Source organism: Cryptomeria japonica, chromosome 5 (assembly GCF_030272615.1).
Source record: "Cryptomeria japonica chromosome 5, Sugi_1.0, whole genome shotgun sequence".
Classification (NCBI taxonomy): Eukaryota; Viridiplantae; Streptophyta; class Pinopsida; order Cupressales; family Cupressaceae; genus Cryptomeria; species Cryptomeria japonica.
Genome location: NC_081409.1, coordinates 199,979,944 through 200,004,650, shown reverse-complemented (window position 1 = coordinate 200,004,650; position 24,707 = coordinate 199,979,944). Strand labels below are relative to the sequence as shown.

The 24,707-nt window shown below is 38.1% G+C and overlaps 1 protein-coding gene across 4 annotated transcripts in view; it reads right to left on the bottom strand.

The window, feature by feature from the left end:
* LOC131072832 (anthranilate synthase alpha subunit 1, chloroplastic) overlaps positions 1-24,707 on the bottom strand; it is a 211,056-nt gene that overhangs the window by 75,008 nt on the left and 111,341 nt on the right. For all 4 annotated transcript variants that reach the window (XM_058009114.2, XM_058009112.2, XM_058009113.2 and 1 more), the window contains one exon: positions 2,538-2,690. In XM_058009114.2, coding sequence (XP_057865097.2) covers positions 2,538-2,690 — 153 coding nt within the window. The remainder of the gene's footprint in view (positions 1-2,537; positions 2,691-24,707) is intronic.

Here is a 24,707-nt window from a genome sequence, read left to right as displayed (position 1 = left end):
ATCAGTCATGTCACTGTTTGTTCATGTTCAACCCTTCACAATGGCAGGATTTTCTGCTCTGATACCACTGTAATAGACACCCCTGTTTGCCACTAAATTTTTGTACTTTTCCCTTCTTCTATATTACTCAGTAATTATGTTAAACAATTGGCATACATTCATTTCTACACATATTACGTGCTGGTCTGAGTTTTGTAAAACTCTCAAAATGATACATAAATACATATAACAAATTGCAACACAAACTAATAACTAAGAATATAAACATTCAATAAATTCCAAGTTCTGAAAATGCAATCTGATTTATCAGTTCAGACTTCATTGAAAATATTTTCAAACATTACATTTCAGATTAAGATGTTATGCAGACCTGGTAAAATTTCAGCTTGTGTCTCCAAATGTTCACATCTTTGACAACATATAATGCTTGTCATGAACTATATGATACTCTCATCAATTTGTTCCAGCATTACCAAAAATATACCAGCAACATACACGTCCTGGTAAGGAAGATTAGGGCCTCCAAACTGTAGTCTTCAATCTATGTAGAGGACGGCTGCCTGTAGCAGTAATTCCTAGCTAGAAACACCCCCAAATCAGAAATAACAGTCTTCCAAATCTACAGCCACAGACCCAGCAATCACACCTTAAACCTGGGTAGAAATACGGCGAGCCGATCACTATTTAGATGGTACGGTTCAGTTCTGGGCTTCCTCAGTCTTGTACGGCCAGTAATGACTCCCAATCTGATGTTCTAATAACTCCAGTAATGCAGCAGTTCATTCTCAGCAGACAACCGATATGGGCGGCCAGCAATAGTCTTCCTATTCTCTTCTAAGTTGCCCTCAAACACTTCATACAAATCTGATTTGCATATCGAACTTCAACCAGCAATTAGGAACTCTAAGTATATGAGGAACCACCTGAATGTAAACACCAATCTTCTGATTTTTCTTTGAAGCTCAATCGAGATGCTCCTGACTGTATCTTTCAACAGCGTAGAGAATGTCAGTGAAGAGGGATTTCCTTCTCCAAGCCCTTGGAAATAATATCTCCCAACAATTTCTTCAATTCCATATATTTTCCAACATACCTCCAAGTTGGCTCTTAAATCTCTTTTATAATGCTCTCACAAGAGCGCATACACACACCTTGCCAGTGTGGGATAAATGAACATTAATTATTTTTCCCATTTTATGTCTCCAATGTGTTATTAAATAAAGGGCACCCTTTTTATTTAAATATTTCCCATATAACTATAGTCCCGCATTAATAAAGTTAAAAATTTAAATTTAACTTTATAACCAACTTTATTAATGCACAATAAATCATATCAATGATAACAGAATCTTCTGTCGATATTAAACATTTACCATCGACATGTCACCGCCACTGAAGGTCCCAACCATGCCCAAAATAACTTACTATAAATAGTAAGTATGCCCAAAACTGCCTCCAAACACCTCGGACTGATCTATAACTGAAACTACCTAGGCCAAATGGCCTCTAAGTCCCTTAAATGCCCTGGTTAGCCTACGGGACCATGGAGAAATAAGCTAACGACAACATCATATAACATGTGCTAGAAAGGGGACATTAGAAAGAACCTATCGGAAATTATTAACATATTTACTGTCTTGAAGCCTACCAATTCTCCTAAAGCCAATAACACAAAGTTCCAAGAAAGCCACCTATGAAGCAATAATCTGTTTTGTATTTCCTAACCAAGGACGTCCCTAGCAGGTCTAATCTTTTTCATGTTTGGATGATAAAAAATTCATTAAGAACCTACTGGAAATTATTAACATACTTAAGATCTCGAAGCCTACCAATTCTCCCAAAGCCACTAACACAAAGTTCCTAGGAAGGCACCCATGAAGCCATAATCTGTTTTGTATTTCCTCCATAGAAAAAAATTGTTTTCGTGGGTTTCCATTCAGATATTGCAGCCATTTTTCTTCTTGGAAAGGTAGGTTTCCTTATAGTATGTTGGCGACCATGGAGAATGAAATTCAATAATTCTTCCTTACATATTTCTTTTGACTCATTTGAGATGGCTGTTTTCAAATTACGATTTTCACTTGCAGGGAGGCTGCCTTGTGATGAGGCCAATGCCTCCTCAGACGGAGCAGAGATTGTGTACATTAAGTATAAGAGTAATGAGGAAACAACTGCAACAAGGTGAGACAGATGGATTAGTTGGGAGGATGGTGGATGCATGAACAGTAAAGGTGTGGGAATCTTTTGCATCGGAGAAAAATTGTGTTTTAAAAATGAATAAATTTAAGACTAGACAAGCTAATCCCTTTCTTGAGAAAAGAAAAATAGTCTTGCATATATGATTTGACTTTTAGGGAGACAAAAATAAGGGGTACCTGCATGAATCCCTTAATTCAAGAAAAAAAAATAACAATGCACCTACGAAAAGACCCTTTATTTCTTGATCTATAGAAATTGCAGAAGACAAAAGCAAAAGTGTAACCCAATTGAAAGATTTACAATGACTGGATAAGAAATAGAAATAAGCTACCAATTACCTTTCCAACGTCATTTCGACCTAGATCAACCAGCATGATGTGTTCAGCACATTCCTTTTCATCATTTAACAATTCCTTTTCCAGCATCTCATCCTCAATCTCTGTCTTGCCTCTTCTTCTAGTACCAGCAAGAGGGCGATTGATTACTTTGCCCTGCCAAAGAATGATAGTTACTTATCAGTAAAAGCCTACAAAAGTATCACATCTGCATTTGCACTGATCATTTTACTGGACTAACTCCTATATTTTTCCACTCCAACTGAAAAACTGTAATGTCCCTACTAGTTAGAGATCATTAACCTGCAAAACAGATTGTTAGAACACAACATATAGATATATATATATATATAGACCATTTTAATTTATAATCTATTTTTAACACTTAATTAGCATGATCATAATTTTCATCTAATAAAAAGGATACGAATGCCATACGAAAGTATGTCCTTAGGCGGCTGTGAAGCTCGCCTTCTTGGAACCCCTTGGTTCCAAGCCCTTCAAGAAATCGAAGTTGAGTTCGAATCCTGTCTTGGGTGTAACCTCTTACACCCAAGCCCTTCAAGGAAGACCCTTGTCTATTCCTTGCCTTGGGTGATGCCTTCATCATCCAAGTCCTCAGAGGGGACCGGCCAGATCCGTCTCTTCTTAGTTAGTGTTTAATCAACTAAGCCCTATATATGCATATCAACCTTCAGTATATACTGCCCTAGGGCTTATCAAAAACCCTTCCTTAGACTAAGGGAGTTTCCTCCCTATAGCCTCCCTCATGTGAATACCTTTACATTACATTTGCTTCATTATTACAATTTCTATATAACCTTATGTACATAGCCCTGAATTCACATATATTATATATTTATAAAAATGTTCATTACCATTATCTATTTATATTCTTTAACATGCATTTCTACTATCCTGATTTGTATTCGTTATTTAGTGTATATTAACATTCCTTAACATTTAATAACCCTTCCTTACATATGCCTACAATAAGTTCCCATTTAACTCTACTAAATTACTCCTATATTCCTCCCTACACATACTACATGTCATTGCCTATTTTAATACATATATATATCTGTTAATACATTTATACCTTCTCTATATCCATGGATATATATATACCATCCTTACCTATTTATACCTTTATGTTCATTTATTTATTAATTATTCTTATTACCTATTTTATCATATACAAGTAGACCCCTTACCTGTCTGACCGCAGCGCCTCCTCTTTTCCTTCACCCGTATTTGCGCTCCCCTCCTCCTTCCTATTTTCGACAGCCTGCATTTGATGGGTTAAATACCCTCCCGTGGGAATGGTGGTGACGGTTCGCAGCCTAAGCTGCGGCTACCATCACACCATTTCCCTTCCAAAGGAAGGGGTGTGGCGGTAGACGCAGCCTGGGCTGCGTTTCCCGTCCCACCGCTTCCCGCAGGGGGGGTGGGCCTTATTACGATACACTTTATTAAAGTGCGTAACATTAATATTAATAGTCATTCGAATTATTAAGTGCATCAACTCATTAATATTTAATAATCATTAAATATATTAAATGAATTAATCCTATTTAAATATTTAATAATTATTTAATTTCTTAATCCTATATTTAAATATTAATATACCTTAAACTTTTAATTAAATTAAATTAATTAAATATCAATGTTAACATTATTACCTTATTTGATAATTGATTTTGTCTTTTATTTATTTATATTTTTCAAAAGCAACCTTACATTATGCGATGTGATGGGAATATCACAAAAACCAGAACATTTTTTGAAGTCAATTAGGAAGCGACTTTAATTATTTGCAGAATATGCACAAATGAAACATTAATATGTTCAAATAGAAGAAATCCCTCAAAAAGTAGAACGAATGGTGAAAGATTTTCGTATAAACAAGACATTGCATAGACCAGCTGAACAGCTGAAAGGGCAAATCTGCTGTACACACAACAATGAATTTCCACACCAAAGTTGCGCAACAAAGAAAGAAGTGCTTCCTTGTTCCACTAAAAATATGAAAATACTCAAAAAAAATTACAGCTTCAAATATATGTGAGGAAATCCAGTTCACACTTATAATACAACAAAAAAGAGCATCTAAGAGATTTCAGAATCTGTAATGGGAAAAGTAAGGGAGTTTACTATAAGAATGAAAATAAGAGTATCTTAGCTATTCTACAAACAGTATAACAAAAAACAAAGGAGTTTCTAATAAGAATTAATATTATTACAAGGATGCCTGAAACAGGTGACTGATTTAGAGATAACAAAATAATAAATCATGAAAAGAATTTTAGGAAGAGTTCTTCCATAAAAACAGACTTCTAACAAATACTATGCATAGATATTTTAGAAAATGTAATGTCCCTACTAGTTAGAGATCACTGTCCTGCAAAACAGTTTGTTGGAACACAGCAAAATATATACATAACCAATCAAATTTGCAATTTAACTTAAATTACTTAATTAACACTAATCTCAATTCTTATCTAATAAAAAGGATACGAGTGCCGTACTGTGATATGTCCTTAGGCGGCTGTGAAGCTCACCTTCTTGGAACCCATCTTGGTTCCAAGCCATCCAGGAAATCGAAGGTTAATTCGATTCCTGTCTTGGATGTAACTTCTTACACCCAAGCCATCCAGGAAATCGAAGGTTAATTCGATTCCTGTTCTTACATCCAAGCCATACCAAGGAAGACCATCATAGCTGATCAATTCCTTGCCTTGGATGATGCATCTCATCATCCAAGTCCATCAGAGGGGACCAGCCAGATCCGCTTCTTCTTGGATGAACTTAGTCAACCAAGCCATATATATGCATATAGATATTCAGTATATACTGCTTACCAAGGATTATCATAATCCCTCCATTAGGCTAAGGGAGTTTCCTCCCTATAGCCTCCATCATATAATCACATTTATATTATATTTTTATAATTTATTACTACTACTTTCTATTCCATAATCCACATTTACATATTCCTAATTTAGCATGTATTCCATAAATTATATTCAGAAAATGTCCATTATCAAATATTCACATTTATTTATTAACGTATATTCCTAACTATTCATTGATATGTATTCATTAACATATGTTTATACCTATTTATTAACATCTAAAAACCATTCATTAACATATGTATTAAACTGTTCATTACTTATATTCATCACATATGTATTAAAATATTCATTATTTATATTCATTAATATATATATTGAAATGTTCATTATTTATATATAATAAACTATTCATGCATTACCACTAATCTAAATATTGAAATGTTCGTTATTTATATTTATTAACATATATATCTCAGACAATATTATAATTGTATATAGCTGTAAAATAGTTTATAGAGAGAAGCATAAATTCTGTAATAATTATAGAATAGACATACCGTTGGCAGCACCACTCACCAATCACCAATCACCACTTTTCCTTTTATTTCCTTCAATGTCTCCCCCTCTATCACATCGTAGTAATAATGCTATATTGTTGAGCCTAATTTTGCTGTGGTAACCTATAACTGTGATGGTGTTGTTCTAAAATACTGACCATTGAATATATGCAACCCGACTGGCCCTTGAATACTAATGCTTAACTGAGTATTGAGATTAAAAGATAAGTTTTTATATATCTTCCTTAATCATGATCGATATCTCTGATATCTTATTGAAATATATGTAAAGTATATAATTCTCTGACGTATAACATTCTATAAGTCTGTTTGTGTATCCCTCCCTTTTCAGGCTTTCCTTACTTCACTTTATATCCCCGTGCCTTCCTGAATAGATGCATCCTTTGTAAGAGTGACATTCACTTAGAAAGGTTGTGGTTTTTAATTAAAAAACTAATTGTCGTCGAGGAAGTTATTCCTTTTCCTTGATCGCTTTCTAGTATTTAACAAATCGCAGCCTTAATATTATGTTTCATAATTATTGTTGCTTCTTTACCGTAAATGAATATGAATATGTGCAGTACTTTCAGTCTGTAATTATATTAGTGGTCAGATAATATATCATAAATATATTAATAATTGATAATAAATATTCTTTCTTAAAATTAATTTATTATTTTATGTAAATGTATTGTAATTTCCAATTTAATGGACAAGTTATATGCAGGATGGTGTATTTTAAATTTGATATTATGCCTATGACACTAATATTGCTATCTTTCTTTTACTGCAGGTAAGGAGGATGAACATGTATCGATTTCAATGTCATCTCCTTTGATTGGAATGACATATAAATAGTAGGGTGGCCACGATCAAGTGGCACCTTGATCGGACATGTCTTTTAGACATGTCCGACCAAGATGTCACTTGGTTGTGACCCCTACTAACAACAACCAATCCATAACTAATCGGTGCTTCAAACATACCCGATAATGAATCGGTATCCTTAATGATAACAGCACTTATAATATGCCCGATAATGAATCGGTATCATTGCTGATGATAATAGTGCTTAATCATATCCGATCGGTATCATATGTTAATGATAATAGTGCTTAAACATATCCGATCATGAATCGGTGTCATTTGTTAATTGTTACAGATATAAAACATACCCGATTATGAATCGGTATCAAAGCATATGGATTAATATAACATAAACAATAACAATAGTTGTTAGCATTATATGCTATCGGGTTAATACCCCGATAGCATATTAATGCCAATATGAATCGACATTAATATGCTATCGGCTTAATAGCCCGATAGCATTTTAGATTGACGCTTAACATAGTTAAGCAGGTCGTCAATCTAATCCAATATCAATATCATAATCGTGACCAATGTTATAGTCTGATAAACATAAAGCATGAATGAGTAAACAGAATATAGGAGATTACTAAGTTAGGAGAGTCTTATCTTGCAAAAGCTACTAATGCATTAACATTTTAAATGTATAAATTGTCTTTACAATTAAGAATGTGTAAATTATGTTTATAATTTATAATATATAAATTATGTTCATAATATAATATTAATTTATTTTTATTTGAATATTTCAAAAATATTACTAGTGAGAAATATTAATATATTAATTAAATAATATTTAATAAATAAATTTAAAATAATCATTTGTTGTTAATTATTATATTAATTAATAATAATTGCTTTATTTGTATATATATAGCGATCAAGGAGGGGACTATTGATGTGTATTTTGTACACGACCAAACACAGAATAAAATACCCAGAGGTACTTTATCCTCTCTTGATTAAAGTCTCTGAATGCTGAAGATGTCACGAAAAGGATCAATCGGGATGACTTCAAGGTTCTTTATTGTAGGATCTCTACGTGTGGATAAGCACCAGTGGTCGTTATATATGTTGTTTCTTTAAGGTGCCTTACGTACTTTCAGAGAAAGCTTGTCCACGTTACTTTCTTTCCAAATGCAGGAATAGGATTTTCCTAACACTAACAGGTTTTCAAAAAAAAATGTCAAAAGGTAAGTGTTTCAAGGAAGAGATACTTAAACTATTCCTAAGACTGACTAAATGAAAACTAGACTTGATAAGATTCTACCAATTTCAATTTCGCCAAGAAATTACAACTCTACTGGAATTGATGCGATCTTCTAAGGGGATTCAATAGTTTTTCAAATCACCAAGGATATGGATACTATCATAGAGATACATATCAATACTTCCAAGAATGATTGAATTCTTAATCAATCTCAAGGTTTCCAGTTGACCACACAAGGCGTCCTTACAATCAGTAAGAAGCTAGTGGTAATATGAATCTTATCAAAGATCAAGCACAACACTTCGTCTTTCAAACTTAAACCTTAAATGCTACTTCAACTGAGAGTGATTCAAGAAAATAAACAATCATGAAGATAGCCACAAGTATTGCAATAAAACACCATAACTTCAATATTTTATTGATCTCATAGCCAAAAGGACAACAATTGTTCAAAATTCTTTCTTCACTACTCAATCTTGCTACAACAATAACTTTCTAACTTTCTTCTCTTTAAGCTCTCTCTCTTCTCTAACTTTTCTAACTGTAATCCTTGAAATGAAATGAGTGAAGGTATATATAGCATCCTCAAATACAATGAATGGCCCAGATCAAAAGAAGATCAACAGCTGAGATTTTGACACCTAAACCCTAATTAAGGTTTGTTACAAAAAAGTCCCCATTTAGATAAACATCACCAATCCATAGCCAATAAAGAATTGGCACAAAAACCGAGGAGACAGACCAATAGGAATTAAGCTGCCACATCATCCTATAACAACTTTTCATCTAGAATGTTGTTCCCTTTCCTATGCTCTTTCTTAGCATATTCAATGAATCTGGACACAATTCCCTCAATCTCAGCAATGGGAATTTCAGGAAGACTCTTCATTCGTTCTTCCAAGTTAAGGACTTGATCAAAAGCAGTGAGAAGAGCTATCTCCCATCCAGGTTCAAGTTCTTTGGTCTTCTCAATCAGGAACATAGTAGTGTACATCTGATCTCGTTGCTTATCTGCGATGGTGTTCTCCTCTTTGCAAAAGATGACCTTGACTCTCTCCTCCAACTCTTGGATGTCCACATCTGTCTCAATCTCAATCTGCCTGTCAAGAATGGTACACAACACCTCAAACACCTTATCTTGAATTGGATGAATGATACCTTCAACTCGACCACATCTGGTGTTGATGTCTTCAAAAAGGACCTCTTTCATCCGGAGCAGAGCTGACCACTGTAGGAGGTTATGGATTCCTCCATCCATTATCTTTTCTTGTGCCAGAATCCGTCTTGGTGTTTGTCTTATCACTTGTAAGACAGGAATGATAACATCTCTAGTGTGAGTGAATGCAGCTACAGTTATCATTAGATTATGGATAATCTCAAGGATCTGGATAGCTCGATGAACTGTCTTCATCATTCTTGTTGCAAATTCAACGGCTACAATGTGGGATTTATAAATCCAACAGCTCATAAGCTGAACCAAGCTCTTCACCCTTTCTGCCTCGCCTACTGATTCAAGAGGGAGTGCTTGTAAAGGAGATACTGCTAGATCCTGACGTCTCAAGGGCTGATTAAGGTGACTAAAATAGTTCCTCCAAGCACTGACCTCCCTTTCAAGCTTCTTATTCTTTTCCATTTCTTCTTTGAGTTTATTTTTAAGTGCTTCAAATGAATCAGTTGCTTCTTCCATCGCTTGTTCAGAGGTAAGTGGACCAAGCTCAAATGTTTCTAGGTCATACTCATCTGCAAGAATCTAATCCTCATATTTGTCCACCACTGGTGTAGCTACCTGAACTTTCCTGGATCCTGTCTCATCTCTAATTACCTTAGACATCTTTGTGGCCTTTTTCTTTTCCATTACCTCATGAGAATTTCCTATAAGGCTTTCCAAGTCAAACACATCTTCTTCCTCTTCAACCACAACTACCCTTGTCAGTCTCTCTTTCAGCCAATCAGGAATGGCAGATCTTGTTTCCCTCACTTGTATTTCTTTAGGTAGTGGCCTATCTTCCCGAAAAGGAGATGTTGCTTCATCATCATTCTTTTCTTCGTGTTGCTCATGAGCATCAACTTGGGGAGATTGACTTGATGAATGCTGAGGTGTCTGTCCTTTCTCTTGTTTATCATTCTGTACCATGGATTCCATAGACTCATCAACTTCATATACTATCTGTCTCTGATCTTCCCCTTGACTCGCCTCCTTTTCATGCCTAGAAGATGTGCTTGGTGGGTGATCAGGGTTTGTTTTCTAGTTCTTCTTGGAAGGTTCTTTCTTCTCAGGTCCTTCTTTCCTCTTTGAGCATTTGGAATGAGAAGTATTCTCACTCACACTTGCTTCTCCTTCTTCTGGTCTTGCCTCCAAAGTAAATGTCATTGATACATTCTGCTCCTTCAACTTTTGATGTTGTACATCCACCCATCCGCGAGTGCAGGATAAAACGAGAGCCATCAAAGCTCTCAAGTCTAAAACCTCGGGCTCATTCCAATCTATCTTCACTTCTTTGTCCTCTTTCTCATAGGACGACTGGAGGTATCTACCATTATCCTGGGCTTGATCGGCTACTCTATAAACTTTGCATTTCCTGATGAGATCTAAGGGTAGCCTGGAATGCATCTTTCTTTTAACCTCTAAATCACCTGGGAGATTCATCCAAAAGTCCTCCACCTGAAACTCATGCTTGTACTTCCTGTCGACAGTCTCTTCCATATAACCATGAGGATCAAAATTCTCTCGCGAGGCAAAGGATGTGAATGAGTATAAAGATAATTCCTTCTCTGCATCTTCCGCGGCTTGAGTATTAGGACACACCTCAACTAAATTCCCTAGTATGATGGGCACGAGAATTCCATTTTCATGCTTGTGTCTAGATGCCTTCGCATAAGCTGCCAACTGTCTAGTCACCTCAAGTAGTACTATCCTGTCTGTTGGATATCTTGGCAACATGTAAGGTGGTGGAGAACACCCGTGAACGCTGATGTATGTGAACTTTTGAAATTGGATGAACCATGTGCCATACTTCTTCACAAGCTCTTGTGCATCCAGAGATAGTCGATTGTGAATTCCTCCTTGCAATATCCTGGTAATGTTCATCGTGAAGGTGTCATTGACTAACTTGTAGTCACTTCTAGGCGGATGATGCAAATGAACATAAGAATCACAAACTCTTATCTCTCCGGGTCCTCTTCCAATCACTCCTTTGTGAGGTAGCCCTGCATATTTGAAACTCCTGAACAAGGCATATATAACATATGAGCTCATGTGGAATGATTTGGTGGGTCTTAGCCTTCTCAACTGCATGTCCAGACAATTGCTAATGATTCTGGCCCAATGAAGCATTCCTTTTCCTTGAACTATCACTTGTATGAAGAAGAACATGCACTTTTCGAAGAAGGCGGCTTGAGAAGCACCTGTAACTCGATTGAGCAAAGTTATCAAGTCTCTATATTCCTCCTGAAAGTCGATTCTATGTGGTGTATTGGGAATCTTGTTCAGACGAGGCCGACTTTTGAGCAACCAATTCTTATTAATGAAGTTCAAACAAGACTCGGGATCATCTTCATAGATCGACCTTGCTCCTTCTAAGCTTTTGTAAATCATGTCTTTATGGTCCGGAAGATGAAGAGCTTCGCCTATAGCTTCCTTTGAAAGGTAGGCTAAGATGTTCCCTTCTTTGGTTACAATCGCCCTTGACTGTGAGTCATAGTGGCGAGCACACTCGATCATCAGCTCATGACACTTGACTGCGGGAGGGAAACTTGTCGCCTTGATGATGCCACTCTCGATTATCCTCCTTGCAACAGGTGATGGCTTGCCAATGTAGGGGACTTCTCGAAACTTCTTCACATTGAAGTTTCCTAAGTTAGTGTCTCCGATATTACTCCACTTGGACAAGATCCTGGTCTCCAATTCGTCGCTTCTTTGATCTTCCTTGATGAGAGCCTGTCGGCTATTAGATCCTCCGGCTTTGGGGGTCGTCATTTGATGGCTACACAAAAAATTTAAAATTAGTCTTTTAAGTATCATACCTTAAAGCATAGAACTTAAGACCTTTCAAGGCAATAGTTCAAAACATTAATTTGAAAATGACATGATAACTCAAAAATTATGAATTTTCAAATTATGAATGAAAATCAGATTGCACAAGACTTAGATTTTCAAAGGATTACTATGAGATCAAAATAAGTCTTGAATAGAAACTTCAAAAGGATTCTTCATACGTTCTCCTTGAATGCTTAACTATAAACTTTGGAAAAAAAGATCAGATTTTTGCTGGATAAAGATTGAATTTCTGGTCCTCCTTGGATGAATTATGTCTTGATTAACCTTCAAAAGAGCTTCACCCTCTCTAGCCTCCAACACTTAGCAAAAATTCGCCTCCAATCTGCTCGGATTCGCTCCTCTAATCTGCTCCTCAAAATTCGCATAAGAAGTAATGAATGAATGATTTGAATTTTGAAACAATACTCCTCCTTTATATAGGGTGCTCACCCTAATTAAGCATAAGGCCGACCTAGCAAATAAGCTTTAAAATAAGATAAAATCCACTAAAAAGGAGGCCGACTTGCTTGTAAAAGCCAATAAATGTGTTTTGAGCGCTCACTTTGATTTAAAATTTTAAAATTAATTTCAATGCCTCCAAGGTGGATTTATTAATTCAATTATAAAGGCCTCAAATTATGCAACTTTGATCTAACCACCCCAGATGTCCTAATTTTGGCAAATTTGGAGAGAATTTGGGAATATTAAGTTTTGATTGAGGCTTAATGAAGTTTCCTGATGATTTCGCTCTAGACCCTTTGGAAGGGTCAGGAGCGATTTTTCAAATTAGGTCTTGAATACCTCATTCCTTGACTCCAAAATCTCCTGGAAGGTAAGTTCATGTGTGTCCTGACCTTATCAAGTTCTTGCCTTTCAATTTTTTATCATTTCTCATGAGTAATTAGGTGAAAATGTAAATTTCGCCCTGGACCCTCTGGAAGGGTCAAGAGCGATTTTTCCTTATTAGGTCAAAATTCACCTTAATTTGATCGTTGACCTCCTCCAAGGCAATCTCCAGGGTTTATTTCTCTCCATCACTAGGTTAGCTCATCAAAACTTTGAAGGAAATATTGCATTTTCAAGAATTTCGCCCTGGACCCTTTGGAAGGGTCAGGAGAGAAATTCTCTCCTGAGCTCAAAATTCTCATTTTTATAAGTCCAAAATCACCAAGGCATTCCAAATGGCATCTTTTATTGTAGTTCAGGCTTAGTTTCACTTGACTTTTGGAGGAAAAGGTGTCTTTGATGTTTTTCGCCCTGGACCCTTTGGAAGGGTCAGCAGCGATTTTTCTTGCTTAGGCTTACTCCTCCATCATTTTAACTCCAATCCACCTCACAAGGTTAGGCAATGATCCTCTTCATTCACTTCACACATGCTTGGTTTGCTATTGCAAGGCAAAATAGGTGTTTGGAGGATTTTCGCCTTGGACCCTCTGGAAAGGTCAGGAGCGATTTTCCTTCTCTAACCTAGAATCATCAAATTTTGAAACAAACACCTACTCACAAGTGGTCTCAAAGGCCTTTTCTAGCTTGGTTTAGCCTTGTCTTAGCATAAACTTGAAAGGAATGCATTGGTTTTAGATTTTTCGCTCTGCACCCTCTAAAAGGGTCAGGAGCGATTTTTAGGTTTTAGGGCAATTCCTTCATCCCTTCATCTTCAAATCATTTCCAAGTGATAGAACATCCTGACTTACTCCCATCCAAGTCATGAATACCGAAATCTTGTCTTAAATTTGCAAGAAAAAGGGAGAATTTAGAAATTTCGCCCTGGACCCTCTCCAAGGGTCAGGAGCGAATTTCTTTCTTGGCTTCAAAACTTGCATTCTTGGCAATCCATTTCCACTCTAAGGCAATCCAAATGCCTTCTCACACCCATGTCTAATCTTGGATTATTCCAAAATTTGGAAGAAAGGATGACTTTGAGGATTTTCGCTCTAGACCCTTTGGAAGGGTCAGGAGCGAAAATCTCTTCTATGCTCAATTGCTTCATCTTTTCAACCTCAATCATCTTCAAAAGGCAAAAACACTCTTCCTCACACCCATCCAAGCCATAAAAACTAAGAAGTGGCTTTGACCTTGCAAGGGAATAGGTGCTTTTAAGGATTTCACTCTGGACCCTCTGGAAGGGTCAGGAGCGAAATTCACCATTTGGCTCAATTCCTTCACTTTTTGATGATTTCTTGCATTCTCAATTCACTCCCAGGGGCAATTCTTTCAGTGTTTGACCTTATCCCATACTTGGCTTAACAAAATTTGATAGCAAAAGGTGATTTTGAGGAAATTCGCTCTGGACCCTCTAGAAGGGTCAAGAGCGATTTTTGCAATCTTGACCAAAAATCTTCATTTTTTACGTTAAAACTTCTTTGCTTAGTGAGATTCCATCTTTTATTGCCCTAGGAACGAGGTTTTCATGTCCAAGAAATGTTAAAAATGAGTTTATAAGGAATTTCGCTTTGGACCGTTTGGAAGGGTCAGGAGCGAAATTGCCTTTCTTGGCTAAAATCTCCATCCCTCAATGCTATCAAACACTTCTCAAAGCAAGATCATGTCCATTCCTCTTTTCAACATGCTTTGGGCATCACAATTTGGTCAAGCTGAGCAAGAAATGCCTCCTATAAAGTTTTTCGCCCTGGACCCTCTAGAAGGGTCAGGAGCGAATTCTCCAATTTAGGCTCAATTCAATCATCATTTCAAGTTGATTTCACCTCTCAAGAAAAAGACACTACTCTTCTTTCATCTATGCCAAGCTTGACTAGATTTTTGCAAGAAAAATAGAAGGATTTGAAAATTTTCGCCCTGGACCCTCTGGAAGGGTCAGGAGTGAATTCCCTCTTTTGAGCAAAATCCTTCATTTCTTCATGACTTCCAAACATACCTAAGGGTTTGAATATGCTCATTCTTCCTTTCATGATGCCTTAGATTCCTCAACTTGACCAAACAAGGCAAGAAATATCCCTCATAGAGATTTTCGCTCTGGACCCTCTCGAAGGGTCAGGAGCTAAAATTAGGTTTTAAGCAAAATCCCTCATTCTTCAAAGTTGAAACTTCTTCAGGAGGCAAAAACAAGCCACTCTTCTTCCATCATGTCAAAAACTTGACCACCTTCATTGCAAAATAATAGCTTTTGGGGAATTTCGCCCTGGACCCTCTGGAAGGGTCAAGAGCGAAATTTCCCATTTTGCTCAAAGTGCTCCATTTTTTTCATGCTTCCAAATCTCAAGGATGTCCAATCTTTCCCCCAAGATACCCTGCACATCACAATTTAGCCAAAGTCAGTGAAAAATAAGCTCAAATAAAATTTTCACTCTGGACCCTCTGGAAGGGTCAGGAGCGAAATCTCCATTCCAGGCCAAATTGCTCAGTTTTCAAGTTTTAAACTACTTCACAAGGTAGAGTCAGGTCCTTTTCCAAGCTAGGAACAAGTTTGCAATTCCATCTAAGGCAAGAAAGAGTTTTTAGGATGAAATTCGCTCTGGACCCTCTGGAAGGGTCAAGAGCGAAAATCCTCATTCAGGCATCATCTTGCTCTTCAAAAATCCATTAATTCCATCTCTGGGCAAAACATATCAATTCACCTCCAAACATGCCTTAGAAAGTATCACTTAGTCAAAAAATGAGGAGAAAAAGCGCTTTACAATGATTTTCGCCCTGGACCCTCTGGAAGGGTCAGGGGCGAAATTTCCCTTTCAGGCCAAGTCTTACCTTAATTTACTTCATCCTCCATCAAACTTGATCAAACTTACTCCTTTTCTTCACTGGCTCTGCTCAACTGACTCAGACAAGGAAACAAGCAAGACTCTGACAAGAAAACCCTCAATCTAGACCTATCCTGACCTGAGACCTATTCTCCTTGCTCCTAGATCTAACCAACTTCACTCTCCTGAAAGGCATGCTTCATTCTGGCAATCCTGAGGCTTCAGGCAAACGACTAACAACCTCCTAAACCAAACTAGACTTAGCTTGAAAGAAACCCTAAAATGAGCTTCCAAAGTTTAGCCCTAATCTAGCCAACCCAGGCAAACCACTCACTCACTCAAAACCCTAAAAGCAGAGAGAAAAAGAGAAAACAAAACCTAAGGCAAAAAAAGAGGGGGTCCCCATTCTAATGGGGCGATGCGTGAAATGGTCACAACATCTGGCGACACCACTGAGAATGTTTGCGAACATTTGAGAATCAATCCACCCTAAAGAAAACTCAAAAAATCTCCCTCAATAAAACAAGGAGTTAAACAGCACTTACAAGAAGGGATTTTCGTATCAAGACAAAGTACTAGGCCCATAGTTATCCATGTGTGTGCAATGAGTTAATTCCCCTCAACAAGACAATCATGATCTCCAGGTTCCCCTGTGACTAGCTACGTAGTTTATCTGAACTTCAAAAGCATCCTGGATAGAGCCTCGCTGCCAATCAGACGTCCATAGTCCCGACGAGGCTATCGCCGCAAGCTCACGAACATTGCTCCATTGCTGGCCAGGCGTCTATAGCCCTGATGGAGTTATCCGTATATTCCCGTTAGCCAATTTTGATATTTCCTTTTCAGCTCTTTTTTCTTTCTTGATTTTTTCTTTCATTTTCTCCCTTTTCTTCTTTTTTTTTTTTTTTTTCTCGTATTGCTTTTTCATTCCGTCAATTCTTTTGGCTCATATGCAGTGAAGCTTACTGGGGTTTGAGGATTACGGTGGCGCTGAAGAGAGATTTTAGATTTTTCACCAATCACAGCTTAGCTTGAAAACCATAACGACTCGGAGATTATAAGTGTGAAAAGATATAATAACTGAAGGACAATAATATCTGAGTCCAATAAGCCAATCTTACTTCGTTGCAAATACGGCCTGACTCAAAATTTTATCAAGAAAAACTTCCTTGTGCTTCTAAAAGACTTCATAATTGTCCAAATGAGACAAACAATCTAGCGGGGGGGTCAGAGTGCTTCATTACAAAATTGCCCATTCTAAAAGGATACCCCTCGAAACAAACCAACTAACCTAACATAAGACACCAACAACCCAAACTAAGACCCAAAAACAAAACCAAGGACAAACCCAAAACACACCAAAACAAAACCAGAACGAAAAGAAACTAAACTAACTATGTACAAAGACAGACCTCTTGAATTCTAGGACTGGAAGTAATGTTTGAGATATCTCCCATTGACAGGCAATGGGACGTCTTCTCCAGTTGAGGTCTTCAGTTTGAACACATTTTCTCCTAGAATCTCGGAGATTTGATAAGGGCCCTTCCACAGTCTATCAAATTTATCATGCTCTCCCTTTTTTTTGTGTGCTTTATCCCAGTATAAAACAAGATCTGAGATCCGGAACGCCTTGGTCCGAGCTTGTTGATCGAACTATCTTTTAACAATTCCCCGATGTTTTGCAAAATTTTCTAGTGCTTGATCCCTCTTTTCCTCAAGATTCAATAGTTGCGTTAATCGAGCTTGGACAACGTCCGTGTCTTCCATGTATTCTTGGATAAATCTCAAGGTCGAGATCCTAAGTTGCATGGGGAAAACCGGGTCCAGACCGTAAACTAAGAAATAAGGCGAAATCCCTAATGCGTTCTTGGCCCTGATCCTATCTGCCCAAAGGGCAAATCTCAGTTGGGTATGCCATTCCCTTGGACTTCTCTCCAACAATTTTTTGATCACACTGAGTAGGTTTTTATTTGTTGACTCAGCTAACCCATTACCCTAAGGGTAATAGTTAGACGAAAATTTAAGGGTTATACCGTACTCGAAGGCCCAATTTGAAAATCTTAATGATGTGAAGGCTGAGCCATTGTCGCAAACCAATGCATAAGGACACCCGAATCTTGTAATAATGTTTTCCTCTAGGAATTTCATTACGGCCTCAGTAGTGCATGCCTTGAGAGCTTCAGCCTCTGACCATCTAGTACAATAATTGGTAGCAGTGATGATATACCTGTGTTGCGCTGAGGATGCGGGGTTGATGACACCGATAAAATCCATTCCCAATTTTGCAAATGGTCTTGCTTCGATTACTGGATTTAGTGGCATGGCGGGATTCTTTTCTCTGAAGGCGGCAACTTGGCAAGTGTGACAAGTCCTGACATGATCAAATGTATCTTTGAAAAGTGTGGGCCCGTAATATCCTGCCCTCAGGATTTGATGAGCTGTAGCCAGGTTAGCTCCATGTCCTGTCCCAAATTTGGAGTGAAAATGTTCAATTATTTGTTTGGCCTCTTCTTTGCCAACACACCTTAGATATATTCCCTCGTGATTCCTGCGATATAGGACGGATCCTTGAAGCATATAATGCTGACACTTTATCCTCAATGCTCTTTTCTTCGTGGGTGTCATATGAGCAAGGTATTTGTGGTTGAGTAGGTAAGTTACAATTTCCTTGTACCATTCATTTGGGGTGACATCCTCCAATTCATAAACTTGCTGGATTAACCCGAGCCCATCAACTGCCAGTGTCTGAGTGAAAGCCTGTCCTCAAACAAGTTTCATAGGCTAGATTTCAATATCAAATTCTTGAATAATGGCGACCCACTTGCCTCTTATCTCCCCTAGTTCATTCTACATGAGGAGGGTTTTTACAGCTGCATCTGGTACAATTGCATAGATTTTGGCCCTTAAGTGGTAGTGTCTAAACTTTTTAATAGCTTTGACCAATGCATATGCCTATTTTTCAATATTGGGGTATCTGAGTTCCGCATCTTTCAAGGGGGTACTCATGAATGCAATTGGGTTCTCATTCCTCTCTTCACTCCTTTGGGTGAGAATAGCTGCACAAGTGTATTCAGAGGCAAATGAATACAGGTAGAAAGGCTTCATGTAATCAGGACTGATCAGCACTGGTGCTTCTACGATTGCTGACTTTATCTCTTCAAATGCTCTCTTGGCTTGTGTCGACCATTCTATTTTGGCGTTCTTCTTCATGCGTCCTTCTTCAACATCTCATTCAGAGGCCTGACTATCTCAGCAAATCCTGTGATGAATTTTCTGACAAAACGGATCTTGCCGAAGAAAGATTTGAGTTCCTTCTTACTGGCTGGCAGGTTGATGGTTGACATAGCCTTTACTCTTTCAGGATCAATAGAGATTCCTTTCTCTGAAATGATATGTCCCAGCAGTTTCCCTTCCGTTACCCCAAATATACATTTCTTAGGATTGAGAGAAACGCCATATCTTATGCACCTTTGGAAGACTTTCCTTAGATCATGCACATGATCTTCCCTTTTCCTAGAGAAAACTGTGATATCGTCCATGTATATGATGATGCATTTCCCAATTTAGTCTCTGAAAGCGATATCCATGGCTCTCTGAAAGGTGGCCCCAGCATTGATAAGACCAAAAGGCATCCTTCTGTATGCAAATGTTCCCCACTTGGTAGCGAAAGCGGACTTCAATCGATCTTCAGGTTCAACCAATACTTGATTATAACCTGAATACCCATCCAGAAACGACATCATCTATGACCCGTTGACAATCTCCAATACTTCATCCAGCGATGGCAGTGGATAATTGTCTTTTTCTAAGGCTCGGTTGAGATTTCTGAAATCAACACACAATCTGATTTCTCCACTCTATTTCCTGACGGGAACCAGGTTGGCGACCCATGTCGAATGTCTTACTGGAAAGATGATTTTGGCTGAGAGCAGCTTCTTAACCTCTTGATATATTAGAGGTTCCAATAAAGGATTGACCGGCCTTTGTCTCTGTGTAAACGGTTTGCTTGCTGGCTTCAAAGGGATTGTGTGAGTGATGATTGCAGTATCATAAGTCTTGAGATTCTCATAACTCCAAGCGATGACATCTAGGAAATCTCTTACACTTTTTAGGATACCGTTTCTTTCTTGTGCAGTGCAGGGCTTTCCAATGAACACATTCTTAACTTGTCTATCATCACCAACATTGATTGTGTCGCACACATTTCCTTCCATGCTGTGGCTTTTCATTTCCCTCAATTTGTTGGAATCAAAGATTCTTTCTAACTCCACCATTCCTTTTGGAATAGTGTTTGTTTTCAAATTCAAAACTCCTTCTGCATGCAATTCTGCTCCCTCAATTTCTTCTTCATCAATGATTTGGGCTAAGAAGACGTCCGTGTTGGTCAAGAAATCCAGTATATGCTTATCATCTTCAAAGACTTGAAAATTGGTGATATTATATGGGACTGAAGGTACTGAGGTCAGCTCTACTGTGAACTTCTTCAATCCTTCCATGGCTAATGGTTTCAAAGAGTTGGCGGCTTGTGCAAGAGAATTAGCCACTTGATTCTGATGTCTGTATATGGACTTGATATTGAAGGCCTCAAAACTTTCGATGAGGTCCCAAACTCGATTCCGGTATCTAGTCAGCCTTTTGTCATGGCACACATACTACCTTCTGACTTGTCTTATCACTATTTCTGAATCTTCATATACTTGCAGTATTTTAGCTTTCTTTCTGATAGCTAGGAATAACCCATGAATCAAGGATTCATATTCAGCCACATTGTTGGTGCAAGGGAATTGTAGCCTATGGGCGACGAGGTAAGTTTCTCCTACCGGACTAATTAATTCGAAGCCTGCTCCAGATCCTTGCTTGGATTTAGATCCATCGAACCTTAATGTCCATATTGAATTTCCTTGGTCTTCTGTCTCTTGGACCTCTTGGCTTTCGACTGATGTGTCGGATAGAGTTTCCTCTTCTGAAGAACTTTCAACTTTTGGGTCTTCAATTTCTTCTACAATCAATGTCTGTGGGGCCCCCTTGTATACTTGTTCTAATGCAGTCTGGCACATAGCACAGGATAGTTCTGAATGGACGGCATTATGTATCCTACACTAGTTGGGGAGGAGCAGATCTCGGACAGATGCCAAGTTGCCAAGTTGCATACTTTGTTGCACATTCTTGTAGACAAATTTCCTAAAATTCTCAAACATTCCATCATCATCTTGGTCGGATCCTTGGTCACTTTCTACGACAATTTCTGTAGATTCCATCACTTCTTGTTGACTGTCTTTGTCTTGCAGGTTTTGTATCATCAAGACTTCTTCTACTTTAGGTTTGTATGTCCCTAAATCAGTTTCTAAGAATAGCACTTCATTATCTTCTCCATACTTGGTTATCATAAGTCTCAATCTCGGAGTACTGTCGATTTTGATTTGGTTTGAAACTCCTCTCCAGGGTAGCCACATATGTGCAAAGTCCGTTGACACATACCCATTCAACTTTCGTGACCAATCTCTACTCAGAAGCATCCCATATGTGTCAGGTATATCTACGACTGATATGTCTATGAAATTTTGAACCCTCGGATCTGCAGCTAATTGCATGTGGATATTGTTCAACTCTCCCATGACTGGAACTTTTGTCTTGTCTAACTGAGTGACTTTCCTTCTGGTGGGAGCAGGAGTTATACCTAGCTTCTGACAGACGGCCAGGGGCATCACATTACTAGAAGCTCCTGAATCATATAGACAGTTGTGCAATAATTTCCCAAAAATTCTAACTGACAGCAGGAACGGGGCTGGCTCATCTTTTCCTTGGCAAAGGATTGAGGAATCCTCATCATGTTCTTGATTCTTTACTTCATTGACCTTTGGATTGTTACTTCTTTCTGATGTTTCCTCTTTTGAATTATCCGTCTTCTTTAGAGGCTTTCCTTTCTTGATCGCATCTTTCTTAGCCGCAACCCCTTTTTCTGGAAGAATCTGACTTGTAGTGAGGCTTTCTTTAACGGTGGGTTGAGTTTTCTTAACCTCGCCTCTTTTGAGTGAAACTTTCCTTCTAACATATCTTCCTTTTTGGCTGGGAAGGCTACGGTCTAGACCATACATTTGTCTTGTTCAGATTGTTGCTTGCTATCAGCTTCATCTTGAATTACATTGATGGTGGCTTGAACATTGTTGGCCGTTTCTTTGGATGTATTCTGAACACTTGGCCTTACTGTGTTTGAATCATTCAGACTATTAATCACAGCATCTTTAATCTCTGATACCTTCAATAGCTCATAAAGCTGCAGGCTAATTTTAACCCTCTTGAGTTCTTCCAACACCAACATAGCCAGCCTTTTCATTTCATCCCTTGCGGGAGGAGGAACATTCCTTTGCCTATATTCTCGCGCATCTTGTGGATACTCCAGATTATTACTAGCCTGTGGATCTGGAGGAGTAGAGAAATTGTTTGGAGGGATCAATGTTGTCAGAGGTTCTTGATTTCTCTGATTTCTTTGGTATACTCTCGGACCTACACCTCCTGAGGACTGGTGGAATACTTCTTTTATTCCCTCAACTAGGACGCTATTATTCAAAGGCGGGAAATAATACTCTGAGACTTCAACAGGTTCATTTGCTGATGCGGGTGGAAACTGGGAACCAGAAGGTACCATTGGTCCATTAGCTGACTCTGGTGGAAATCTTCCATTTTGAGCTTGGTTATTTTCTCCTTTTGGTAAATGCTTGTAGCTTTCCACAACCATGGCTTGATCATACCGGGTAGTTGGGACCATTTCATATCCTGTTGTAGGAGGATTTTCAGGTGGATCATTGCTACGCATCTCCTGCTAGAATATGTCGGCTGCAATTTTGAATTCAAGACACTGCAACTCAGAATGTTGGTTTGTATTGTGGAGTCTACACCAGCTGGACAAGGCCGCCTCTGCTAGAAACACTTTACTCGTAGGATGATTTTCTTGATTTTGTGAACTTGATGCGTTGTCTAATGGCGTCACTACGTTCCCATTATTAGGAGCTGTATTCCATGTTCTCCTTTGAAAGCCTTGGTTATTGTTTCCCTAATAGTTGTTCCTGAAACCTTGATTATTATTTCCTTGGAAATTTTGATTATTTGCTTGTTGGCCTTGGTTGATCCTTTGCATGCTTTGAAGTTGATTATTCTGATTCCTCAAATGAGTTACCTCAGTTGACAGCTTCTTGACTTGTTCAATCAACTCTTTCATTTCGTCCTTTTCTTCCTGTGTTCTTGAAGAGTTTGTTGCATTTTGCAGGTACACAGGTTGTGCTGGTGGGGCTTGTGAAAGTGCAACTCCGGGATGAAGCACCAACTGGTTTGACGACTGCATATTAGGATATGTTGCTTGCGGAATAGTATTCATGACTGGAGTCTGATTGGCCAAGGCTAAACTAACTGCTTGAATTTAGTTCGGTGCTGCAGTAGGTCCCATATGAAGTAGCGGCCCAGTAATATTCTGCCCCATGTGCTTACTAACTTCAATAGCTCTTGCATATGCTGCGTTTAGATCATTCGGGATCAGATGAGTTCTTACGAACATTGCAGTGACATGATCTAAGGCTCCATGATAAATCTCTCTTGGGTCAGCAATGAGATATGGATGTCGTAACATCGTGTAAGCCCTGTGGAACCTGTTATTGAAAGAAGTGATCGGTTCATGTTCTCTCCTTCGAATCTCAACGAATTGTCTATACAGCTCAGCTGGTGTGGTTGAGATACCGAACTTTGCAATAAATGTATCCTTCATTGCATCCCAAGTCTTGATTGACCCTGTTGGTAAGTGAATGAACCAGAAGTATGCTTCTTCTCCTAATGAGTAGGGAAAGAGCCTACATGCTACATCTCCATATTCAACTCGCCTGTTACGAAGAAGATCTTCGAACATCTTGATATGATCCTCTATTGTACGATTGAAATCAATGACATTGAATTTGGGACAGAAATTCTCCGGATTCTTTGGCATGTCATGATAGATTGCAAATTCTAATGGTGATGGATTATTGATCATCCATGTAGCACCATTGAGCACATGAGCAGGAGGAGGAGGAGGAGGAGCATTGTGAGCCATCGTGCTTCCCAAAGGTTGGAAACTTGATTGAGAACTTGATGAGCCGACCTGGCTTGCTGGTTGAGAAATTGCCTCGATACTTGTGTGAATTGCTTCTTGTACTTGTTCTTGAAGAGATGGAGCTTGTAATGACTCGGAAGTGCCTTCTAATCTTGATTCAGATTCCCTTGGAGTATCTTCTCTTTTCACCCGCTTTGACCTTGAAGTGAACTGAAGTTAATAAGAAAAATATGGTCTCACATAATAACATAAAATAAGTAGAACACAATGTCAAGTGACAATTAGAATATGTTATATGCAAGCTTGATTAAGTTGAGTAGAATCAGAATTGGCAAAAAATGACAAGATGTAGCTTTGGAAAACATCTATTGAAGATATCCCCTCCAAGATATTTTGTGATTTGTTCTATCAATAAAATTGATGAATAGCTCCTCCAAGATATTTTGTGATTTGTTCTATCAATAAAATTCATGAAATAGCCCCTCCAAGATATTTTGTGATTTGTTCTATCAATAAAATTGATGAATTTCGTTTTGAAAAATGGATCTTCTATTACTTCACAGAACAAAACAATTACATCAATTGACCAACAGTGTAATATAGAAAGTATCTCCCGTCAACATTTTTGAAAAAGCAAACATATAGCCTCAAACACCAAGAGGCATATACTCAAATTCTTTACCTGAACACTAAATTTAGCTTTGGCAAGAAGAGCCAAAACCATTTTCAAAATCTTCAACTTCTTTAAGATGAAAGAGGGTTCCTCGTGAAAAGACACCCTACACGTTTTCTTCCACAAAATCCACTTACTATCAACCAAAATATGTGCCATAACATTTTAAAGCTATCACTCATCATCCTCCAAGTGTC